The following is a 23957-nucleotide window of genomic DNA, read 5'->3' on the forward strand; positions in this document are numbered from 1 at the left end:
TAATTATTAATCAGAAAGTTCACTGCCATGACTGGATTAACTGCTGTGCCCATCAATATAACTGCATAGGTTCTGTCTGCATGTGACTGCTCTGTCAGTACACTGTCTTCTGTCTGTGCCCTCTTGGTGGCTCAGTCAGTGTGATGAATCCTCTGCTGTGCAAAGGATTGTGGGTCAGAAGAGCCAGAAAATGATGCTGGATTCCACTCTGTTAATTGCAATCAGATGTAGCAGGACATCGCATTTTACATATACACATTGGGACAGGCTAAATGTTTTTTCTGACATACTCAATATGGTTTACAATATCTGTGCAATTTCTTACCTTATTTAACTCTTAATTTATCTTGTATATTTGTATTATATTTTGTATTTTTACTATGTATATTTTTTAGGACTCACACTGGAACGGAGAAGCTCTCCAATCTCGTTGTACACGAGTATAATGACAATAAAGGGCATTCTAATATTGCGGAAGTATGGCTGTTGAAACGCGCTGTGAGACTCTAATAAGTGAATGTGTTTCTGTGTTCATGTCTTTAGCTGAGATCAATCATTTGCTCCTGATCACTCAGTAGCAGCTGATCAAACTAGACTCTTCCTCACCCCCATCACTATGTCTATCTCTCTCATGCTTTTGCTTCCTCTGTTTTTTTCTTTTACTTAAACTTTGCTTTATCCAAACTTTTGGTTTGGTTCTTCCTTCCACCTGAACCGCATGAGTTTTAAAGGTCTCATATTTTGCAAAATGCACTTGTTAATGTGTTATGTGTGACATAAATGTGTTCCAGTGTGTCTCCACTCTGAGGTGGTCTGAATTTGGTTAGTTAGTTGGTTAGGCAGTTAGCTAGCTGTTGAAGATGAAACTCACCTGTGTTTCCACGGTGATGTCGACACACTCGAAGCAGCTCTCTGGAGTTGACTCTTCATCGTCTGATGGGAGGATGACAGATGGAGAGAAGTGGAGGGACAGATCCTCCTCTGACCAGTCACTGATACTCCCCTCTTCCTCCTCCTCTTTCTCAGAATGACTGGTGGTGGAGACATCCAGGTAATTTGACTCAGACTGACCTGTACAGGTGAACTGAGAGCTCTTCTTAGCAGGAGCTAATGAACTCAATGGAGGAATTTGTTTTTCAGAGTCATGATGTGGCAGCAGGTCAACTTCAGGGCAGCGGTGAGCGCTGAGAAAGAACTCCCTCCCTCCTCTTCCTCCTCCACCCAGTCCAGTGCTCATCATTTATAGTTTCTCTTAAATCAGAGTGCTTGATTCCAAGTTCTTTGTTTTGTGGTGAAAATCTCTGACTGTTGAAACATGAACACAGTAGACAGCAGTAAAGGCTGTGAAGTGATGAGTCCTACATCTGCTGGAAATAAAAAAAAATGCTGCAGTATTAATGTGGCACCACAAGGTGCACAACCCCCCCCCCCCTTCCCAACACACACACGTGTGTGTATATATATATATATATATGTATATACATATATATATATATATGTATGTACATATATATATATATACATCTATCTATCCATTATCTATACCGCTTAACCGTCTGGGCCAATCCCCGCAGACTTTGGGTGAGAGGCGGGGTCACCCTGGACTGGTCACCAGTCAGTCACAGGGCCGACACACAGAAAAACACTCACACTCTCACCTACGGGCAATTTAGTAACTAGTTAACCTGTATGTTTTTGGACTGTGGGAGTCACATTTAAATCTGCTGAATAAATACTGAACCCCATTTGTGAAAGTTCTAAAATTGGTTGAATTTAAAGATATTTCATCTAAGAAATATCAGAACAATCTCTGCACAGAAAACTTTTGAAAAAGTATTGATTCTTTTAAGCACTGTGAGACAACTCTGTTGTGATATTGGGCTATACAAATAAATTGAATTGAATTGAATTTTCTTGATGTTTATATTAAAATATTATATATAAATGTGGAAATCTGAAAATTTGAAGTTTCTCTTTTATTCCTTTTTCAAAGTAATTTGCTTTCTCACTAAAGACGAGATTTTAACATAAATCAATTAATCATCAACAAATGTGATGTTAAACTTGTTCTACCTCTGATGATTCTGGACCAGGACCAGGATTTGGACTCACGGTTCTGTTCAGAGATTCGTTCTGTTCCCAGCTAAAACCGAGGTTGTTGGTCAGAGTCCAGGGACAGGTCCATTATGGTTTCTGGTCCTGTTGCAGGATTCAGTTGGTCCAAAATCCAAAATTTCACAATTTTCATCGACAGTAAAGTTTATCCAGACTTCTTCGGGCTTTCTGTTCCATCAGAGTAGGTTCAGAAGAAGTTCAAGTACAAGAGCGGCCAGAGTGTTTGTTTCAGTTTAAACTGTGTCCAACACCAGCTAAAACGGGGGGGGGGGGGGGGGGGGGGGGGGGGGTTGAGTGTTGGTGACAGACTACAGGCTCAGAGAGAGACTGGTCGAGAGACATAAAGATAAACAGAGAGAGAGAGTCGGTATCAGACTGCAGGTTTCTATTTTCGGAGGTGATTGACAGACGAGGCTGCAGCTGATCCACAGTGCTGCTGATTTCCCACAACACTCCTCTCCGTGCATTACACTGAGTCCCTGCTGCTGCTTCATCCAGTTCAAATCTCTGGTCTTGGCAGCAAAGCCAACTGCTCCTTCCTAACTCCAGGGTTAGAGAGAGTTTACCTCAACCCCTGTGGTCGGCCATGTCAGTCAGACTCTGTGCTGCCTCCACAGTGGTGGACTGAACTCCCCACTGAAGTCAGGAGAGCAGAGTCATCTACTGCACAGTCACTGCACATCTACAGCAGTCACTGCACATCTATAGCAGTCACTGCACATTTACAGCAGTCGCTGCACATCTACAGCACTCACTGCACATTTACATCATGTCACTGCACATTTACAGCCGTTGCTGCACATTTACAGCAATCGCTGCACATTTACAGCAGTCACTGCACATTTACAGCAGTCGCTGCGCATCTACGACAGTCACAGCACATGTAAACAAGATTAGGGTTTGAGATCTGGGAAGTCAAGATCACGGTGAAATCAGCTGAGAAACCTGTTGGGATAAAAGGAGTGAAATAGGAAACAGTGGAGGAAATGTTTAGTGGAGAAACTTCAGAAACGTAATGGCTTGAATTATTTTACAGGGGAATGAAAGAAGGCTTGTTACCAATGGTCAAGAATTTAAAAAAAAGTCTAAGTGATCAGATAAGCATCATGTAATCTGTAAAGCAGAGACACAGCTGAAACCTTGTGGGATTCTGTTGTATTTGTTCATACTGCAGTTAGGAATGACAGAAAAACAGGGAATGGTGGAGGGGGGGCAACATTTGTGAATACATTGTATTATAAGGCCTGACATACTGAATGCTGTGAGTGGGCTGATGTAAAAGGGGTCAGTGTGATGAGCACAGCATGTCTGTGGATGATGAGGGTTTAGGTCGTACTAAAAATGGAAAGGTGAAAATATCACTGATCATTTACCAGATAGGGCTAGTGTGAGGAAGAGGGTTACCACTAACCCTAACCACAGCAATAACACCATAGCGCTAACACTAACTATAACCCTAACAATAATCCTAACCCATAACAATAACCGAACTGTAACTCTAACCATAACCATAACCACTAACTATAACTGAAGTGAAGCAGCTGTGTAATAAACTGTCCAATGTGCTGATTCCAGCAGGCATGAAAAACACAAAATGACATCAGGGACCTCAGCAGAGGAACAGTCCTCTGCTGAGCTGCTGAGGAGCAACGACAACAGAAAGACTTCAGTCTGTTGTCCTGCCAAACTGCTGTTCCACTCCAACCCATCAGGGGGCAGAAGTTCACCTGCAAACCGGTTTATCAGCCGCCATTAAAACCAGAGGAAGAGGAGGAGGAAGAACAGAGACAATGGACTGTTAGATCTGCCCTGCCGCACCGGGAGCCCCGCTGCCGGTCTTTACTGGTCTGTACTAGTCTATACTGGTCTGTACTAGTCTATACTGGTCTATACTGGACTGTACTGGTCTGTACTGGACTGTACTGGACTGTACTGTCAGGGTTTGAGCGGAGGGCATCTGAGGTGAGTCCACAGTTTGTTTTTGTGTCTCGTGTTTTCAGCAGCAGGTGTTGTAGAATAAGCGTCTCCATATTGAATCAGGTCTCTGATCCGGTTCAGTCTGATCCGCCTCGCGGAGTCTCAGTAAACACACAGAACCGGTTTGATAAAATTCACTCATTTATTACGCATCATCACGCCTCTTCTGTTAGCCTGTATGCTAACCCGTTAGCATCACCACGACCGCTGCTTGACGGCAAACAGCTGATCGGCGCGAGAGCGGAAGCGGAAGCGAGAGAGAGCAAAGTGCGCATCAGAACATCAGAGAAGCGGAGTGATCGATATCGATTAATAAGCAATATCAATAACGTTTATGGTCGGAGGGAGATGATCCGCGCAGGCGCAGAATTGAGGATTATCTTCAGCCCAGGCCGAGTGCAGCTGGTTCAGGTAAACGCTCACCTGGACAAGGCTAACCGTGCTAACGGCTAACTGAGGGAGGTACACCTGTAAATTTCATTTTTGACTTTTCATTTTTATTTATTTAAAAATGCAGGTGTTATTTCCCAACATGAAAAATAATCAGCTGAAATACTGACGCACTCATTAGTTGATTGATTAATTGCTAATCCATTTGTAGTTTCCTCATAGATTATTTAGGGGATAATTTGCTACGTTTTTATCACATGTTGCCAACCTGAATAAATATTTCAGTTATTTTATTCATCACTGCAAAAATCTGATAAATGAGCTTCATAATGTGCCTATAAATATACCTTTAAATATCTCCCCCTTCTTTTTTTATCTCCCTCTGTAACGTTGTAAATTTCTCTCTCGTGGGACTAATAAAGGAATATCTTACTTTATCTGTACTACTGTGTATTCCAGGAGGAGGCTATGGCCCCTGGTCCGAGGGTCCTGGTTACCGGGGCAACGGGTCTTCTGGGTCGAGCTGTCTGCAGAGAGTTTCAGAATGGCGGCTGGTCGGTTATCGGGACCGGATACCGGAGAGCCAGGCCCCGCCTCCTCCGCTGTGACCTCACAGATGAGGACAGTGTCCGAGGACTACTGCAGGAGTACACGGTACTTTATTACCACAGTACTACTACTGTACTACCACTGTACTACTACTGTACTATTTCAGTTCAATTTATTTGTATAGCCCAATATCACAACAGAGTTGTCTCACAGTGCTTTACAGAGTTCATTGAAATAAACAAGAAATGTCAGCAAACAAACAATCTAATAAGGAGTCCAACAGTCGATCAGGCCGATGGATCGGTCCGAGGCATCACCTGCCCTTTATGACCCTCCTTCTTCGGGAAGGAAAAACTCGAGAAACCTCCGGGAGCACCACAATGAAGGAGAGATCCAGCTCCCAAGGACAGACAGGCTGTAGCCTTGGACAGACGCACATCCATTGGCTGATGAGAGGGGATGGGTGAGGAAGGTATCCAGTCAGTAGGTCAGGACAGGGCACAGATGAACAGCTGTCAGTACAGGTCCAGTCTTCTCTGGACCACTGGCAGCTGCAGCTGAAACAGTAGCCACTACCCCCAAAGGGAGTGGGGAAAAGGGACACAGGGTGAATTGCACTGAACACACTGGGTGACTAAGTGATGTGAGAGAAGATAGGGCTCAGTGTACTGCAGTTCCCCCAGCATTATAGCTCCTAAGGCAGCCTAAACTGAACTGAGGGTAAGATTGGTTTTTAATTAATGTTTAATTATTAATTAACCTGACCACAAGCCTGCTCAAAAAAGAGCGTTTTAAGTCTAATCTTAAATGTAGAGACTGTGTCACACTCTTTAATTCTAGCTGGAAGATGATTCCATAAAACAGGAGCTTGGTAGCTAAAGGCTTTAGCTCCTACTGTACTCTTAGAGACCTTAGGAACCATCAATAGACCAGCATTCTGAGAACGAAGAGCTCTGATTGGCTGATACGGCACTAGAGCATCTTTAAAATAAGCTGGACCCAAACCATCAATGGACTTGTAAGTGAGAAGGAGGATTTTAAACTTTACTCTAAACTCGACTGGAAGCCAATGGAGGGTCTGTAGCACAGGAATGATGTGCTCTCTTCTGTTAGTTCCTGTTAATAGTCTTGCTGCTGCATTCTGAACAAGTTGAAACTTTTTTACAGAACTTTTCGGGCAAGCTGCAAGCAGGGAGTTACAGTAGTCCATTCTGGATGTAACAAACGCATGGATCAATTTTTCGTCGTCATTCTTAGACAGCATATTTCTAATTTTAGCGATGTTACGCAGGTGGAAGAAGGCTGTTTTGCTGGCCTGGTTAATATGGGTCAGTATCTGGTCAGTTAAGGAGTCTCTGACACTTTTAGGGCCTATTATAATCACCTCTGTCTTTTCTGGATTAAGTAAAAGGTAGTTGACTGTCATCCAAGTTTTAATGTCTTGGACACAGGCGCTTAGCGTGGTCATTTGCTTTGTCTGATCTGGTTTAATTGATAAATAGAGCTGAGTATCATCAGCATAGCAGTGAAAATTAATGCCATGCTTTCTGATTATGTATGTATTATCATATATAGTGTAAACAGGATGGGCCCAAGAACCGACCCTTGCGGCACACCGTAGATAACTTTGGAACACGGTGAGGATAGTTGGTTAACACTAACAAACTGGTACCTATTGGATAAGTAGGATTTAAACCAGCAGAGGGCAGATCCGCTAACACCTATGGTGGTTTCTAATCTATGCAGTAAGATGCTGTGGTCTATAGTGTCAAAAGCTGCACTCTGGTCTAATAGCACCAGGATTGAGACCAGTCCATTGTCTGCAGCTAATAACAAGTCATTGGTAACTTTGACAAGAGCAGTTTCGGTGCTATGGTGAGCTCGAAAACCAGACTGGAAATTTTCAAATAAACTATTGTCCCGTAGATGCTGGCACAACTGTTTAGCTACAACTCTCTCAAGGACTTTTGAGAGGAAAGGTAGATTTGATATAGGCCTGTAGTTAGCAAGAGTGTCAGGTGCCAGATTTGTTTTTTTCAGAAGTGGTTTAATAACTGCATATTTGAAGGACTGTGGCACATAGCCGGTTACCAATGAGGTATTTATTATATTTAAGATAGTGCCACTGGTTATGGGCAGAGTATGTTTAAAAAGTTTGGTTGGAATTGGGTCTAAGAGGCAACTTGAAGATTTAGACGACATAATAATTTATGTTATGTCTGCTTGGTCCACAGTGGTGAAATTATTTAAAATTACAGAAGGCTTTATAGAAGATTCTAAATTTACAGCCTGAGCTTGCTCAGGGCTAATATTTGGGAGGATTTGATCAATTTTATCTCTAATAGTTATGATTTTGTTGTTAAAGAATTGGAGAAAGTCATCACAGCTGAGAGTGACTGGGATAGAAGGATCTACTGAGCTGTGACTGTTTGTCAGCCTGGCTACAGTGCTGAACAAAAACCTGGGGTTGTTCTTATTTTCCTCTATTAAGGATGAGTAGTATCTAGTTTTAGCTGTACGTAAGGCCTGTTTATAAGTCAGTAGACTAATTTTCCAGGCAGTCCGTGCTTGCTCTGAACTGGAGCAGCGCCATAGTCGTTCTAGTTTGCGGGCTGCTTGTTTAAGAGAGCGTGTTTCAGTGTTATACCAGGGAGAGGCTTGCCTCGGTCTTTAGGTTTCAGTGGAGCTACTTCATCAAGAGCAGTTTGTAGAGTGTGCATGGCACTGTTAACAAACTCATCACATATAGCTGGATTACTGTTCTCTTCATAATCATATAACATGGTAGCAAATATCGGCTGAATTATATCTTTATACTTTGAGACAGAACGATCACAAAATGTTCTTTTCATCTGGGTTTTAATCACTGGTGCAGTACAGTCCTCAATCATGAACTGAAAGATAATTAAAAAGTGATCTGAGAGTATGGGGTTATGGGCGAGGACATGTAGGTCACTAATCTCAATACCATATGTTAGGACCAGATCTAGGGTGTGCTTATGGCAGTGAGTTGGTTCATTTACAAGTGAGTTGGTTCATTTACAGTACTACCACAGTACTACTACTGTACTGCACACTGTATTACCACAGTACTACCACTGTACTACCATTGCACTACTACAGTACTACCACAGTACTAGTTGTGGTGAGTTGTCACTTTGGTCTCCAGCCACTTTAAAAAGCTCCCGAGCTGTTTGACAGGAGACCCCCTCCCTTCAACCCAAACCCTGTACTGGTTGGTACTGTTTTTGTGTCTCATGTTTTCAGCAGCAGGTGTTATGAGAATAAGGGTCTCCATATTGAATCAGGCCTTTGATCTGGTCTGATCCACCTCGCAGAGTCTCAGAACACACAGAACCGGTTTGAGAAAATTCACTAACTTATTCTGCATTATTATTCCTCTTCTGTTAGCCTGTATGCTAACATGTTAGCATCACCACGACAGCTGCTTGACTGCAAACAGCTGATTCCCCCCCCCACACCATAAACCCTTTATGAAGGTCTGAGCTTTGCTCTCCCCCCTGCCATTGGCCTATCACAGGTTCTGATCTTCATGATCAGGAAGTGGAGGATTTGACACTACAGGAGCTCAGGGGATAGCCCCTGCCATGTAGAGATGTACAGCATCTGATCTGGATGCACAGGAAGGATTATATCTGGGCGGGGAATGCCTCGGGCCCCCTGGAGGAGCTGGAAGACGCCTCCCTGTTCAGCCGGCTGCATCATCCTGGAACACGGATGGACAAAAGAAACGTGTATTATGAATTATGTTTGAGTTCCTGTGACTCACGTGATGACTTTCTGTGTCTGTCCAGCCTGATGTGATCGTCCACTGTGCAGCAGAGAGACGTCCAGATGTTGTGGAGAGACACACTGAAGCAGCCGTCAATCTCAATGTGCACGCCACCAGCACGCTTGCTAAGGAGGCAGGTAGGTGGTCACGTGTGGTTACCGTGTTCGTCTGTGCTGGTGGTTAAAGGATGAATGAATGAACGAACGGGAAGCGTCCATATTCTGTAGTTTATTGTTGTTGCGTATTAGGAACACACACACACACAACATGGACCAGAACTGTCATAGGTCCTCACACCATGGCAACAGTGGGAGTGACCACCAGGTGGTCATCCATCAGACAGACAGGGAGGACTCTAACCCTCATGATAATAATGATGATGATGATGGTGTCTGTATGTGCAGCTGTCTGTGGGGCGTTCTTCATCTACATCAGCACTGACTATGTGTTTGATGGGAGGAATCCGCCGTACGGAGAAGACGACAGTCCAAACCCGTTGAACGTCTATGGGCGCAGCAAGGTGGAGGGAGAGAGAGAGACGCTGAGACACTGTCCAGGTACCTGTCTGTCCGCCTCTCACCTGCCTGTCTGTCTGCCTCTCACCTGTCTCTCTGCCTGCCTCTCACCTGTCTGTCTCCCTTCCTGTCTGTCTCTCAGGTGCAGTGGTGCTGCGGGTGCCAGTTCTGTTCGGGGAAGTGGAGTCTGTGTCAGAGAGCGCCGTGACGTCGCTGTGGCTCAAAGTCCAAGAGGCGACTGAGAGCTGCACCCTGGACCACTGCCAGCAGAGGTTCCCCACAGACACCCGAGACGTGGCCGCCGTCTGCAGGAAGCTGTCAGAGAGAGGGAGACAGGTACCCGCCTGTCTGACTGATAGAGAGCGAGACGGGTACCCGTCTGTCTGATAGAGAGGGAGGGGGAGAGGGAGACATGTGTCTGTCTGACCGACTGACTGACAGAGAGAGAGGGGGGAGACAGGTGGGAACCCATCTGTCTGACTGTCCTACCTAACCCCACTTTGTCAGTTTCATCCTCTACCCACCTGTCTTTCAGTCTGTCTCTCTCCTCTCTCTGCCTGTCTCACCACCTGTCTGCCTATCTTCCAGGACCCGTCTATCAGAGGAATCTTTCACTTTTCGGCTAAAGAGCAGATGACCAAATATGAGATGGCTGTGGCGATCGCTCAGGCCTTCAACCTGCCGTCCAACCACCTCATACCTGTAAATATCTATCCATCAATATGTTCATCAACACGTGTCCCTAACATCTCTCCCTGCTTGTTCCGGTCTCACTCAACATGTCTCTCTCTCAGCTGACGGAGCAGCCGGCGGGGTCGACTCTTCGTCCAATCAACAGCCAGCTGAACTGCTCTCGTTTGGAGCTGCTGAATCTGAGCGTGGAGCCGCGAGCATTCAGCACGGCCATTAGCGATGCTCTGTGGCCGTTCACCCCCGACAAACGCTGGAGACAGACCGTCTTCCACTGACAGACGGACAGGGAGAGACAGGCAGACCGGTAGAGACACTTCCTCCATTGACTGTCTTTAGGCATGTCACATTTCAGGCTCTGCCCCTTGCAGACTGATGACATCATAATCAATGGATGAGGTGTGAACCAATCCGGAGGTTCCGTTTAGTCTTTGTGTGGGGACGGAACCTGTCTGTCTCTCTGTCCAATGTATCCCACAATCCTCGGAGACAGTTGTGTCAAGATGCCTTCAGGTGCTCCTCAGGTGGACCAACGAAAACCTACCTGCTGGGTAGTGCCTGAGGTGAGACGCATCATGTGACAGACAGAGAGAGAGAAACAGGTGAACTGACAGATGTACCTGATGTGTAGTGACGAGTCTATAAACCCTGAGTGCTGTCTGCAGGTTTTTATCAGAACTGGAGTGACTCCAGTTTGTGACAGTGTGAAAAAACTGGGACCAACTGGATCCACTGAATGTACAGATGTACTTTGTGTGTGTGTAATTGTGGTAATTATCTATGTTTCAGTTTGAGGTGTGAATGTTGTCCTTACGGAAATAAAAAATGGATGTTTTAACAAGGTTTTCAAAACAGAAGTCTCATCAGAGTGGAAAGACATTCCTTAAGTTATGATCACCAGAATGAAAACAGTTCTTTTGGACATGCTGTTACCAGGAAGGTGTCCATCAGAGGACAAACCTCCTGAGGTCTGTCGGCTGTTCACATTAAACACCTGAAATTACTTTCAGCCCCCCCCCCCCCCCCCCCCCCCCCACATGCTCTTAAATAAATACAATCTCAGACATGTGCTTTGCTTACAAACATGCAATTTATTTGAAATACTGTCTGTGTCAGTTTGCCCGAGCAGTGGAGGCGACCCAGGATGAAAAATTCAGGACTCCGAGAAGATGCACCTTCATATTTGCTTTATTTTAAATGTGCAGCACCAGGCCCCTCTCCAGCATGTGCTCCAGCTCACTCAAGCCCAACAACCACCTCCCGGCACATAAACCACCATCTTAAATACCTGTCCCCATCAGGCACCTACCACCTGACCGGGAACTTACCAACCACAATGAATAAATACCACACATTTATACAACCCACATCTAACTGAATCTATATACTAAACAAATATGAATCAACTAAACCTACTCAATCTATTTAATAAATACCCCCAAATTACCTTACGCACTTATTTTACATTTATCTAAAACGAAACTCCCCTCAACCCACTTCCCACATGGCATCCTCCTCCCGGAACTTATAAGAGGCGTCCGAACCCCCGGGGAATTCTTTTGCCCGGACACCCTGGGAGGAAGAGGACAGGCAGAGGTAAGTTCCAACAACCAGCATGACATACAAATCAACACAGTCTCTCCATAAACAAGGAGTAACGGCTGTCCGTCGTTACAGTCTGTAATTTATACAAAACTGTAACTTCACTTTGTAACATCTTACTGAAAATTGACTTTTATACATATTCAAAGTTTTTGCTGAATAATATTTTCCAATATATATAACATGTAATATGAGAATCAACAAAAACACGAACATTTCTCTGCCAGGATTACATTAACTGTAACATCAACTTACTGAGAAACTAAGGAAATGGTCACTTTTAGAGTTGAAATATTACAAGTGACACTGCATATCAACATTTGTGGCTTTCAACAGATTTTCTAATTACTATCTCTCTGCACAAAAATGGCAAGTTTACAAAGTCCCTTAGAATAAACAAAAACCTGAAATTTGTTTCTGCTAGAATTTAACTTCTAGTCTGAAATTCCTGCAGTCTTTTCAGTGACTGGTGTGGGCTTGCTTTGTGCTGCAGATTTTTTCAAATCAGGGATGCAGCTGTGAGACTGCCACTCTGAGCTCATTTTCAATGTCCAGCTTTGATCTGTATTTGGTCTTGATTGAGGCAACTGCAGAAAACCCTATCTTGCTCAAGTAGGATGTAGCAAAAGGCAGTAGTGTGGCCATGGCTCTCCTGCCTAGCAATGAGTAGTCCTTTTCCACTCCAATCCAAAATGCTCATAGAACTCATAGTACCATACTACCCTCAGTGCCCCCCCCTTGCCCCCCCTTAATTTTATTTTCTATATAGCACTAGATCACAACAGAAGTAATTTAAGGTTACCTTTACTATAGAACAGGTCTATACCTTGTTCTTTTATTAAAGTTAATAGCCTTATGTTATTTAGCTTATTTACACGACGGCATGTCATTTCTGTCTCTACATGGTTGCGCATTTACAATTCTCTGCTCTCTGTATCGTGCACGGCGGAGTTCTGCCCCGATGCACTCGGACACGTGTGCACGGATGGGGGAGCAGTGCCAAAGAGATGGTCTAAAGCCACCAAGAAGGAGAGGAAAGATCTCGTCATCTCCGAAGTTGTCAAGATGGATGAGAAGATCACAGCTGTGAGCCAACAACATCAGGGCAAATGGACCACTTGGGATGCCGTGACCAACAGGACCATCACTTGGGCTGACGTGGAGGGGTTAACCTAGCCCTAACCATAAGGAATAGGGGTAAAAAGAATAGGGGTAAAAGTTGTGGTTGGGGGGTGGGGGTTTGGGTCAGGAATCAGGGTTCACTGGGGAGAGGGAGTGAGTGGATGAATAGTGGTGAATTCCGGGAGTGAGCGGATGGATAGCTGGTGTGTGCCGCCTGGAAGGAGGACAGAGGAGGGAGCCGGTGCCTGCTAAAAAAACCCCGGGTCCTGCTATAAAAGTGCTGAGGGGTTGACATGAAAGAAGCTGCATGCAAGTAAAAGGTAAGTGCTCATTAAAAATGCATAATATCAATAAAAAACATGCTAAAAAATAAATCACAATAAAACCAAGCAGGATAAAAATGGTTATGTTATAAAAGACAATCCTTTTTTTCTCCTCTGTCTGTCTATTAGGGCCTCCAAGGTGACGACTCTGGTGCTGTGCTGGTTAAAAGTTGATGCTCCATCCAAACATGAGGGTATGTTGGTGTTAAAAAAGTAAGGGACATGTACATAGGACATGTAAATAGCTCTATAAAAATATTTAAATAATCATGAAATATATAAAAAGGCATATTCTAGGTGTTAGTAAAATTCATAGTTCATAAATACAGTAAGAGATATAAATAACAAAATAAGTGCTAAAATGACATGCATCACGCCAATAAGAAAAACTGCTAAAAACCAGGAGTAAACTCCCATAAAAGACACACTTCATCACATCTAATGATAAAACAATAAAAGGGTTAGTAGGTACAATAAAACACAATAAGAAACAATAAAAATGTGCCACAAACAATACAACCAATTGAAATAAATACATTTTCAAATTAGTTAGGTACTATCCCTTATTGCTCTTTTGTTTCTCCCTTTATTTTTAGTTGATGGAGGCCATGGGGGATTTCAGCAGTAGTTCCCCACTTTGTCCAGCAGGTGGAGGCACCTTCACTGCTATCCCAGTCTTTCATTAAGACCAGTTGGTGAGTAGGTTTTCAGTTTGCTTATGCACCGTCTTTCAGTTCTTTGTCTCTGTTGTTTTGTCCAGTTTATGTTTGTTTCTAATCCAAATATTGTTATGTTGTCTGTGGTGTGTTCATGGAGGTGAGTGTAGAGTACTGTGATTCTGTCCATTTTTTGTATGTGATATATATGTTGTTTGAGTCTGGCTGAGTGTGTTTTGTGTTTCTCCCACGTATATTCTTTGGCATGACTTACATTGAATGACCAAGACCAAGTTGGTTGTGTTAAGGTCTATATTATGCCATATAAGGGCTCCTGATCCTGACAAATTGTTAAAAATAAACTTGGATTTTAAAAGATATAGGGTTAGGGTTAGGGTTAGGGTAAGGGGGGTAATAACCACGATCGCCGAAACGGCGATCCTCAGACTCGCCGGTAACTGAAGAACTAGGGTTAGGTGTTAGAAAATTCTCTCGATGACTCCCCCCACCTCGTCTGACGACTTGGCAGTTGAAAATGGGGAGCCAAAGGCAGGGCACGGGCCTACGCACGTCGCAATATCTCTCTTTTCCCGTCTATTTTTCCTCAACAGGTTTGGTAAGTGTATTGGTTTCTTTCTCTTTCTCTTTTACAGGTTTTTGGTTTTCAGGTGAGTATCCTTACTTTCTTTTCTCCCTTATAGGTTTTGGTTTTCAGGTAAGTATTGTTATTCTCTTTTTCCTTTTCAGGTTTTTGTTCTTCCGGTAAGTGACGTTATTTATTCTATTTTTCTGGTAAGTAACGCTGTTTTTTGTTTAACCTTCTTTATCTAGGTTTAGGTCTTAAGGTAAGTGGAGATAATTATGTCTAATCTGAAAAATTTCCTTTGCTTTACGGGTTGGTATAAACGTTTTTTTTCTTTTTCCTTCTTTTCCAGTTGTGGTTTTTCCGGTGTGGATTGACGTTGTGATTTCTCCTCCGGGCTAAGGTAAGTTTTCAAGGTAAGTGATATTTAAAGTTTAAGGAAACGTTAGGGTTTAGGTATGCATAAGGGTTGGTTTGGTTAGGTTTAGGGCAGGTTCCTGAACTGGCTTTAAACCCAGGGTTAGGGTTAGGGTTAGGGTTAGGTAAGGGGGGTAATAACCACGATCATCAAATTTGATGGTCCTGTTTTTGGGTGATAACTCCCGAACCGGGTTAGGGTTAGGGTTAGGGTTAGGGGGGTAATAACCACGTTAGGGTTAGGGTTAGGGTTAGGGTTAGGGTAAGGGGGGTAATAACCACGATCGCCGAAACGGCGATCCTCAGACTGGCCGGTAACTGAAGAAGCTTGTGAGCTAGAGAGTTGAGGTTTTTCCTACCCCCCCATTTCCATAGGCTGTCTTTCGTTTGGTGGGTCCCCCTAGTGGCTGTGACGTCGGGAAGTGGGCGTAAGTAGCGAAAAAAAGTTTGTTTTTGTTGTATCTCCGGAAGGGAAGGTCGTAGAGAGACGGGACCAAGCCTGGCGTGTTCAGAAGGGCCGAATTATGGCAGGCGGAAGTGGTTTGCAAAGCGCTAGGAGGTGTGGTTTTAAAGTTATAGGCGTTTGAAAATTCCCCATAGAGTTGAGTGAGGTGAAATTTTTCAAAGTGTTTTTTTGAAAAAAGTTCCCCCAGAAAGTGTTTAGGAGCGCGTTTCAGGCCATTTGGAGTTGATTGGAGGGTGTCCTGGAGAGTGTTTTTTGGAAAAGTGGCCGTCCAGTAGTTGGCGCTGTGGAGCTGGAATCCTAGGGTGGGGTAGCTTGGCTTAAGGGGAGCCTAGGGGTGGTTGAATGGTGTGTGTGGGACATTCCTAGGGCGAGTTATGTTGAAAAGTTGCATTGACTATAGTGAGTGAAAATTTGCCCAAGTGTTTTTTGTCCCTAGGTGTTTCCAGGAAGTGCCTAGGGGTGCATTTGAGGCCATTTGGAGTGGATTGGGGGGTGTTTTGGAGGGTGTTTTGGAGTTGATTGGAGGGTTGTCTGGGGGGTGTTTTGGAGTGGATTGTAGGGTTATCTGGGGGGTGTTTTTGCTAGGGTTAGGGCTGCACTAAAGGAGTGTGGTTAAGGTAAGGGTTTTGTAGAGGGAGATCTTAGACCTAGGGTTAGACTCAGGATTAGGATTAGGATTAGGGTTAGACTCAGGATTAGGATTAGGGTTAGGGTTAGGATTAGGGTTAGGGTTAGGGTTAGGGTTAGGTAAGGGGGGTAATAACCAGGGTTAGGGTTAGGGTTAGGGTTAGGGTTAGGTAAGGGGGGTAATAACCACGATCATCAAATTTGATGGTCCTGTTTTTGGGTGATAACTCCCGAACCGTTGGAGGTAGAGAGCTGAAAGTGGGTGGTACCCCCCCATTTCCATAGGCTGTCTTTCGTTTGGTGGGTCCCCCTAGTGGCTGTGACGTCGGGAAGTGGGCGTAAGTAGCGAAAAAAAGTTTGTTTTTGTTGTATCTCCGGAAGGGAAGGTCGTAGAGAGACGGGACCAAGCCTGGCGTGTTCAGAAGGGCCGAATTATGGCAGGCGGAAGTGGTTTGCAAAGCGCTAGGAGGTGTGGTTTTAAAGTTATAGGCGTTTGAAAATTCCCCATAGAGTTGAGTGAGGTGAAATTTTCCTAAGTGTTTTTTTGAAAAAAGTTCCCCCAGAAAGTGTCTAGGAGCGCGTTTCAGGCCATTTGGAGTTGATTGGAGGGTGTCCTGGAGAGTGTTTTTTGGAAAAGTGAGTGAGCAGTAGTTGGCGCTGTGGAGCTGAAATCCTAGGGTGGAGTAGCTTGGGTAAGGGGGAGCCTAGGGGTGGTTGAATGGTGTTGGTGGGACATTCCTAGGGCGAGTTATGAGGAAAAGTTGCATTGAGTATAGTGAGTGAAAATTTGCCCAAGTGTTTTTTGTCCCTAGGTGTTTCCAGGGTTAGGGTTAGGGTTAGGGTTAGGGTTAGGTAAGGGGGGTAATAACCACGATCATCAAATTTGATGGTCCTGTTTTTGGGTGATAACTCCCGAACCGTTGGAGGTAGAGAGCTGAAAGTGGGTGGTACCCCCCCATTTCCATAGGCTGTCTTTCGTTTGGTGGGTCCCCCTAGTGGCTGTGACGTCGGGAAGTGGGCGTAAGTAGCGAAAAAAAGTTTGTTTTTGTTGTATCTCCGGAAGGGAAGGTCGTAGAGAGACGGGACCAAGCCTGGCGTGTTCAGAAGGGCCGAATTATGGCAGGCGGAAGTGGTTTGCAAAGCGCTAGGAGGTGTGGTTTTAAAGTTATATGCGTTTGAAAATTCCCCATAGAGTTGAGTGAGGTGAAATTTTCCTAAGTGTTTTTTTGAAAAAAGTTCCCCCAGAAAGTGTTTAGGAGCGCGTTTCAGGCCATTTGGAGTTGATTGGAGGGTGTCCTGGAGAGTGTTTTTTGGAAAAGTGAGTGACCATTAGTTGGCGCTGTGGAGCTGAAATCCTAGGGTGGAGTAGCTTGGGTAAGGGGGAGCCTAGGGGTGGTTGAATGGTGTTGGTGGGACATTCCTAGGGCGAGTTATGTTGAAAAGTTGCATTGACTATAGTGAGTGAAAATTTGCCCAAGTGTTTTTTGTCCCTAGGTGTTTCCAGGAAGTGCCTAGGGGTGCATTTGAGGCCATTTGGAGTGGATTGGGGGGTGTTTTGGAGGGTGTTTTGGAGTTGATTGGAGGGTTGTTTGGGGGGTGTTTTGGAGTGGATTGGAGGGTGTTCGGAGGGTGTTTTTTGCTAGGGTTAGGGCTGCACTAAAGGAGTGTGGTTAAGGTAAGGGTTAGGGTTAGGGTTAGGGTTAGGGTTAGGGGTTTAGGGTCAGGGTTAGGGTTAGGGTTAGGGTTAGGGTTAGGGTTAGGTAAGGGTTAGGGTTAGGGTTAGGGTTAGGGTTAGGGTTAGGGTTAGGTAAGGGGGGTAATAACCACGATCATCAAATTTGATGGTTAGGGTTAGGGTTAGGGTTAGGGTTAGGGTTAGGTAAGGGGGGTAATAACCACGATCGCCGAAACGGCGATCCTCAGACTGGCCGGTAACTGAAGAAGCTTGTGAGCTAGAGAGTTGAGGTTTTTCCTACCCCCCCATTTCCATAGGCTGTCTTTCGTTTGGTGGGTCCCCCTAGTGGCTGTGACGTCGGGAAGTGGGCGTAAGTAGCGAAAAAAAGTTTGTTTTTGTTGTATCTCCGGAAGGGAAGGTCGTAGAGAGACGGGACCAAGCCTGGCGTGTTCAGAAGGGCCGAATTATGGCAGGCGGAAGTGGTTTGCAAAGCGCTAGGAGGTGTGGTTTTAAAGTTATAGGCGTTTGAAAATTCCCCATAGAGTTGAGTGAGGTGAAATTTTTCAAAGTGTTTTTTTGAAAAAAGTTCCCCCAGAAAGTGTTTAGGAGCGCGTTTCAGGCCATTTGGAGTTGATTGGAGGGTGTCCTGGAGAGTGTTTTTTGGAAAAGTGGCCGTCCAGTAGTTGGCGCTGCGGAGCTGCAATCCTAGGGTGGGGTAGCTTGGCTTAAGGGGAGCCTAGGGGTGGTTGAATGGTGTTGGTGGGACATTCCTAGGGCGAGTTATGAGGAAAAGTTGCATTGACTATAGTGAGTGAAAAGGGTTAGGGTTAGGGTTAGGGTTAGGGTTAGGTAAGGGGGGTAATAACCACGATCGCCGAAACGGCGATCCTCAGACTGGCCGGTAACTGAAGAAGCTTGTGAGCTAGAGAGTTGAGGTTTTTCCTACCCCCCCATTTCCATAGGCTGTCTTTCGTTTGGTGGGTCCCCCTAGTGGCTGTGACGTCGGGAAGTGGGCGTAAGTAGCGAAAAAAAGTTTGTTTTTGTTGTATCTCCGGAAGGGAAGGTCGTAGAGAGACGGGACCAAGCCTGGCGTGTTCAGAAGGGCCGAATTATGGCAGGCGGAAGTGGTTTGCAAAGCGCTAGGAGGTGTGGTTTTAAAGTTATAGGCGTTTGAAAATTCCCCATAGAGTTGAGTGAGGTGAAATTTTCCTAAGTGTTTTTTTGAAAAAAGTTCCCCCAGAAAGTGTTTAGGAGCGCGTTTCAGGCCATTTGGAGTTGATTGGAGGGTGTCCTGGAGAGTGTTTTTTGGAAAAGTGGCCGTCCAGTAGTTGGCGCTGTGGAGCTGGAATCCTAGGGTGTGGTAGCTTGGCTTAGGGGGAGCCTAGGGGTGGTTGAATGGTGTGTGTGGGACATTCCTAGGGCGAGTTATGTTGAAAAGTTGCATTGACTATAGTGAGTGAAAATTTGCCCAAGTGTTTTTTGTCCCTAGGTGTTTCCAGGAAGTGCCTAGGGGTGCATTTGAGGCCATTTGGAGTGGATTGGAGGGTTATCTGGGGGGTGTTTTGTAGGGTGTTTTTGAGTTGATTGGAGGGTTGTCTGGGGGGTGTTTTGGAGTGGATTGTAGGGTGTTTTTTGCTAGGGTTAGGGCTGCACAAAAGGAGTGTGGTTAAGGTAAGGGTTTTGTAGAGGGAGAGCTTAGACCTAGGGTTAGGTTCTGGATCTTCCCAGCGCCCCCGAAGGGGTGCTGGGTATGCACTGGCCACAGGGCTGGTGCAGTCCTTGGCTGCTCCCCGGAGGCCTGGGTTTTTGAAATAAAATCAGAAAAGGAAGGGGAGGAAAAGAAAAAAAGGAGGGGGAAATTAATAGGGTTAGGGTTAGGGTTAGGGTTAGGGTTAGGGTTAGGTAAGGGGGGTAATAACCACGATCATCAAATTTGATGGTCCTGTTTTTGGGTGATAACTCCCGAACCGTTGGAGGTAGAGAGCTGAAAGTGGGTGGTACCCCCCCATTTCCATAGGCTGTCTTTCGTTTGGTGGGTCCCCCTAGTGGCTGTGACGTCGGGAAGTGGGCGTAAGTAGCGAAAAAAAGTTTGTTTTTGTTGTATCTCCGGAAGGGAAGGTCGTAGAGAGACGGGACCAAGCCTGGCGTGTTCAGAAGGGCCGAATTATGGCAGGCGGAAGTGGTTTGCAAAGCGCTAGGAGGTGTGGTTTTAAAGTTATATGCGTTTGAAAATTCCCCATAGAGTTGAGTGAGGTGAAATTTTCCTAAGTGTTTTTTTGAAAAAAGTTCCCCCAGAAAGTGTTTAGGAGCGCGTTTCAGGCCATTTGGAGTTGATTGGAGGGTGTCCTGGAGAGTGTTTTTTGGAAAAGTGAGTGACCATTAGTTGGCGCTGTGGAGCTGAAATCCTAGGGTGGAGTAGCTTGGGTAAGGGGGAGCCTAGGGGTGGTTGAATGGTGTTGGTGGGACATTCCTAGGGCGAGTTATGTTGAAAAGTTGCATTGACTATAGTGAGTGAAAATTTGCCCAAGTGTTTTTTGTCCCTAGGTGTTTCCAGGAAGTGCCTAGGGGTGCATTTGAGGCCATTTGGAGTGGATTGGGGGGTGTTTTGGAGGGTGTTTTGGAGTTGATTGGAGGGTTGTTTGGGGGGTGTTTTGGAGTGGATTGGAGGGTGTTCGGAGGGTGTTTTTTGCTAGGGTTAGGGCTGCACTAAAGGAGTGTGGTTAAGGTAAGGGTTAGGGTTAGGGTTAGGGTTAGGGTTAGGGGTTTAGGGTCAGGGTTAGGGTTAGGGTTAGGGTTAGGGTTAGGGTTAGGTAAGGGTTAGGGTTAGGGTTAGGGTTAGGGTTAGGGTTAGGTAAGGGGGGTAATAACCACGATCATCAAATTTGATGGTTAGGGTTAGGGTTAGGGTTAGGGTTAGGGTTAGGTAAGGGGGGTAATAACCACGATCGCCGAAACGGCGATCCTCAGACTGGCCGGTAACTGAAGAAGCTTGTGAGCTAGAGAGTTGAGGTTTTTCCTACCCCCCCATTTCCATAGGCTGTCTTTCGTTTGGTGGGTCCCCCTAGTGGCTGTGACGTCGGGAAGTGGGCGTAAGTAGCGAAAAAAAGTTTGTTTTTGTTGTATCTCCGGAAGGGAAGGTCGTAGAGAGACGGGACCAAGCCTGGCGTGTTCAGAAGGGCCGAATTATGGCAGGCGGAAGTGGTTTGCAAAGCGCTAGGAGGTGTGGTTTTAAAGTTATAGGCGTTTGAAAATTCCCCATAGAGTTGAGTGAGGTGAAATTTTTCAAAGTGTTTTTTTGAAAAAAGTTCCCCCAGAAAGTGTTTAGGAGCGCGTTTCAGGCCATTTGGAGTTGATTGGAGGGTGTCCTGGAGAGTGTTTTTTGGAAAAGTGGCCGTCCAGTAGTTGGCGCTGCGGAGCTGCAATCCTAGGGTGGGGTAGCTTGGCTTAAGGGGAGCCTAGGGGTGGTTGAATGGTGTTGGTGGGACATTCCTAGGGCGAGTTATGAGGAAAAGTTGCATTGACTATAGTGAGTGAAAAGGGTTAGGGTTAGGGTTAGGGTTAGGGTTAGGTAAGGGGGGTAATAACCACGATCGCCGAAACGGCGATCCTCAGACTGGGGTTAGGGTTAGGGTTAGGGTTAGGGTTAGGGTTAGGGTTAGGGTTAGGTAAGGGGGGTAATAACCACGATCGCCGAAACGGCGATCCTCAGACTGGCCGGTAACTGAAGAAGCTTGTGAGCTAGAGAGTTGAGGTTTTTCCTACCCCCCCATTTCCATAGGCTGTCTTTCGTTTGGTGGGTCCCCCTAGTGGCTGTGACGTCGGGAAGTGGGCGTAAGTAGCGAAAAAAAGTTTGTTTTTGTTGTATCTCCGGAAGGGAAGGTCGTAGAGAGACGGGACCAAGCCTGGCGTGTTCAGAAGGGCCGAATTATGGCAGGCGGAAGTGGTTTGCAAAGCGCTAGGAGGTGTGGTTTTAAAGTTATAGGCGTTTGAAAATTCCCCATAGAGTTGAGTGAGGTGAAATTTTTCAAAGTGTTTTTTTGAAAAAAGTTCCCCCAGAAAGTGTTTAGGAGCGCGTTTCAGGCCATTTGGAGTTGATTGGAGGGTGTCCTGGAGAGTGTTTTTTGGAAAAGTGGCCGTCCAGTAGTTGGCGCTGCGGAGCTGCAATCCTAGGGTGGGGTAGCTTGGCTTAAGGGGAGCCTAGGGGTGGTTGAATGGTGTTGGTGGGACATTCCTAGGGCGAGTTATGAGGAAAAGTTGCATTGACTATAGTGAGTGAAAAGGGTTAGGGTTAGGGTTAGGGTTAGGGTTAGGTAAGGGGGGTAATAACCACGATCGCCGAAACGGCGATCCTCAGACTGGGGTTAGGGTTAGGGTTAGGGTTAGGGTTAGGGTTAGGGTTAGGGTTAGGTAAGGGGGGTAATAACCACGATCGCCGAAACGGCGATCCTCAGACTGGCCGGTAACTGAAGAAGCTTGTGAGCTAGAGAGTTGAGGTTTTTCCTACCCCCCCATTTCCATAGGCTGTCTTTCGTTTGGTGGGTCCCCCTAGTGGCTGTGACGTCGGGAAGTGGGCGTAAGTAGCGAAAAAAAGTTTGTTTTTGTTGTATCTCCGGAAGGGAAGGTCGTAGAGAGACGGGACCAAGCCTGGCGTGTTCAGAAGGGCCGAATTATGGCAGGCGGAAGTGGTTTGCAAAGCGCTAGGAGGTGTGGTTTTAAAGTTATAGGCGTTTGAAAATTCCCCATAGAGTTGAGTGAGGTGAAATTTTTCAAAGTGTTTTTTTGAAAAAAGTTCCCCCAGAAAGTGTTTAGGAGCGCGTTTCAGGCCATTTGGAGTTGATTGGAGGGTGTCCTGGAGAGTGTTTTTTGGAAAAGTGGCCGTCCAGTAGTTGGCGCTGCGGAGCTGCAATCCTAGGGTGGGGTAGCTTGGCTTAAGGGGAGCCTAGGGGTGGTTGAATGGTGTTGGTGGGACATTCCTAGGGCGAGTTATGAGGAAAAGTTGCATTGACTATAGTGAGTGAAAAGGGTTAGGGTTAGGGTTAGGGTTAGGGTTAGGTAAGGGGGGTAATAACCACGATCGCCGAAACGGCGATCCTCAGACTGGGGTTAGGGTTAGGGTTAGGGTTAGGGTTAGGGTTAGGGTTAGGGTTAGGTAAGGGGGGTAATAACCACGATCGCCGAAACGGCGATCCTCAGACTGGCCGGTAACTGAAGAAGCTTGTGAGCTAGAGAGTTGAGGTTTTTCCTACCCCCCCATTTCCATAGGCTGTCTTTCGTTTGGTGGGTCCCCCTAGTGGCTGTGACGTCGGGAAGTGGGCGTAAGTAGCGAAAAAAAGTTTGTTTTTGTTGTATCTCCGGAAGGGAAGGTCGTAGAGAGACGGGACCAAGCCTGGCGTGTTCAGAAGGGCCGAATTATGGCAGGCGGAAGTGGTTTGCAAAGCGCTAGGAGGTGTGGTTTTAAAGTTATAGGCGTTTGAAAATTCCCCATAGAGTTGAGTGAGGTGAAATTTTTCAAAGTGTTTTTTTGAAAAAAGTTCCCCCAGAAAGTGTTTAGGAGCGCGTTTCAGGCCATTTGGAGTTGATTGGAGGGTGTCCTGGAGAGTGTTTTTTGGAAAAGTGGCCGTCCAGTAGTTGGCGCTGCGGAGCTGCAATCCTAGGGTGGGGTAGCTTGGCTTAAGGGGAGCCTAGGGGTGGTTGAATGGTGTTGGTGGGACATTCCTAGGGCGAGTTATGAGGAAAAGTTGCATTGACTATAGTGAGTGAAAAGGGTTAGGGTTAGGGTTAGGGTTAGGGTTAGGTAAGGGGGGTAATAACCACGATCGCCGAAACGGCGATCCTCAGACTGGGGTTAGGGTTAGGGTTAGGGTTAGGGTTAGGGTTAGGGTTAGGTAAGGGGGGTAATAACCACGATCGCCGAAACGGCGATCCTCAGACTGGCCGGTAACTGAAGAAGCTTGTGAGCTAGAGAGTTGAGGTTTTTCCTACCCCCCCATTTCCATAGGCTGTCTTTCGTTTGGTGGGTCCCCCTAGTGGCTGTGACGTCGGGAAGTGGGCGTAAGTAGCGAAAAAAAGTTTGTTTTTGTTGTATCTCCGGAAGGGAAGGTCGTAGAGAGACGGGACCAAGCCTGGCGTGTTCAGAAGGGCCGAATTATGGCAGGCGGAAGTGGTTTGCAAAGCGCTAGGAGGTGTGGTTTTAAAGTTATAGGCGTTTGAAAATTCCCCATAGAGTTGAGTGAGGTGAAATTTTTCAAAGTGTTTTTTTGAAAAAAGTTCCCCCAGAAAGTGTTTAGGAGCGCGTTTCAGGCCATTTGGAGTTGATTGGAGGGTGTCCTGGAGAGTGTTTTTTGGAAAAGTGGCCGTCCAGTAGTTGGCGCTGCGGAGCTGCAATCCTAGGGTGGGGTAGCTTGGCTTAAGGGGAGCCTAGGGGTGGTTGAATGGTGTTGGTGGGACATTCCTAGGG

The 23957-nt window shown here is 45.9% G+C and overlaps 1 protein-coding gene across 2 annotated transcripts; it reads left to right on the forward strand.

Moving 5' to 3' along the window:
- The first annotated feature begins 3938 nt into the window (after window positions 1-3938).
- mat2b (methionine adenosyltransferase 2 non-catalytic beta subunit methionine) lies at window positions 3939-11038 on the forward strand. 2 transcript variants are annotated; one of them, XM_070856030.1, is made up of 7 exons: window positions 3939-4077; window positions 4942-5136; window positions 8847-8961; window positions 9229-9381; window positions 9482-9675; window positions 9928-10041; window positions 10134-11038. In XM_070856030.1, the coding sequence occupies exons 2-7, from the start codon at window positions 4951-4953 to the stop codon at window positions 10305-10307; spliced, it is 936 nt and encodes a 311-aa protein (XP_070712131.1). In that variant the 5' UTR covers window positions 3939-4077; window positions 4942-4950; the 3' UTR covers window positions 10308-11038. The 2 variants fall into 2 exon arrangements, with proteins under 2 accessions (XP_070712131.1, XP_070712130.1); XM_070856029.1 differs by lacking the exon at window positions 3939-4077 and adding an exon at window positions 4235-4503.
- Window positions 11039-23957: the final 12919 nt, after the last annotated feature.

This window comes from Pempheris klunzingeri, unplaced genomic scaffold (assembly GCF_042242105.1).
Source record: "Pempheris klunzingeri isolate RE-2024b unplaced genomic scaffold, fPemKlu1.hap1 Scaffold_50, whole genome shotgun sequence".
Taxonomy (NCBI): domain Eukaryota; kingdom Metazoa; phylum Chordata; class Actinopteri; order Acropomatiformes; family Pempheridae; genus Pempheris; species Pempheris klunzingeri.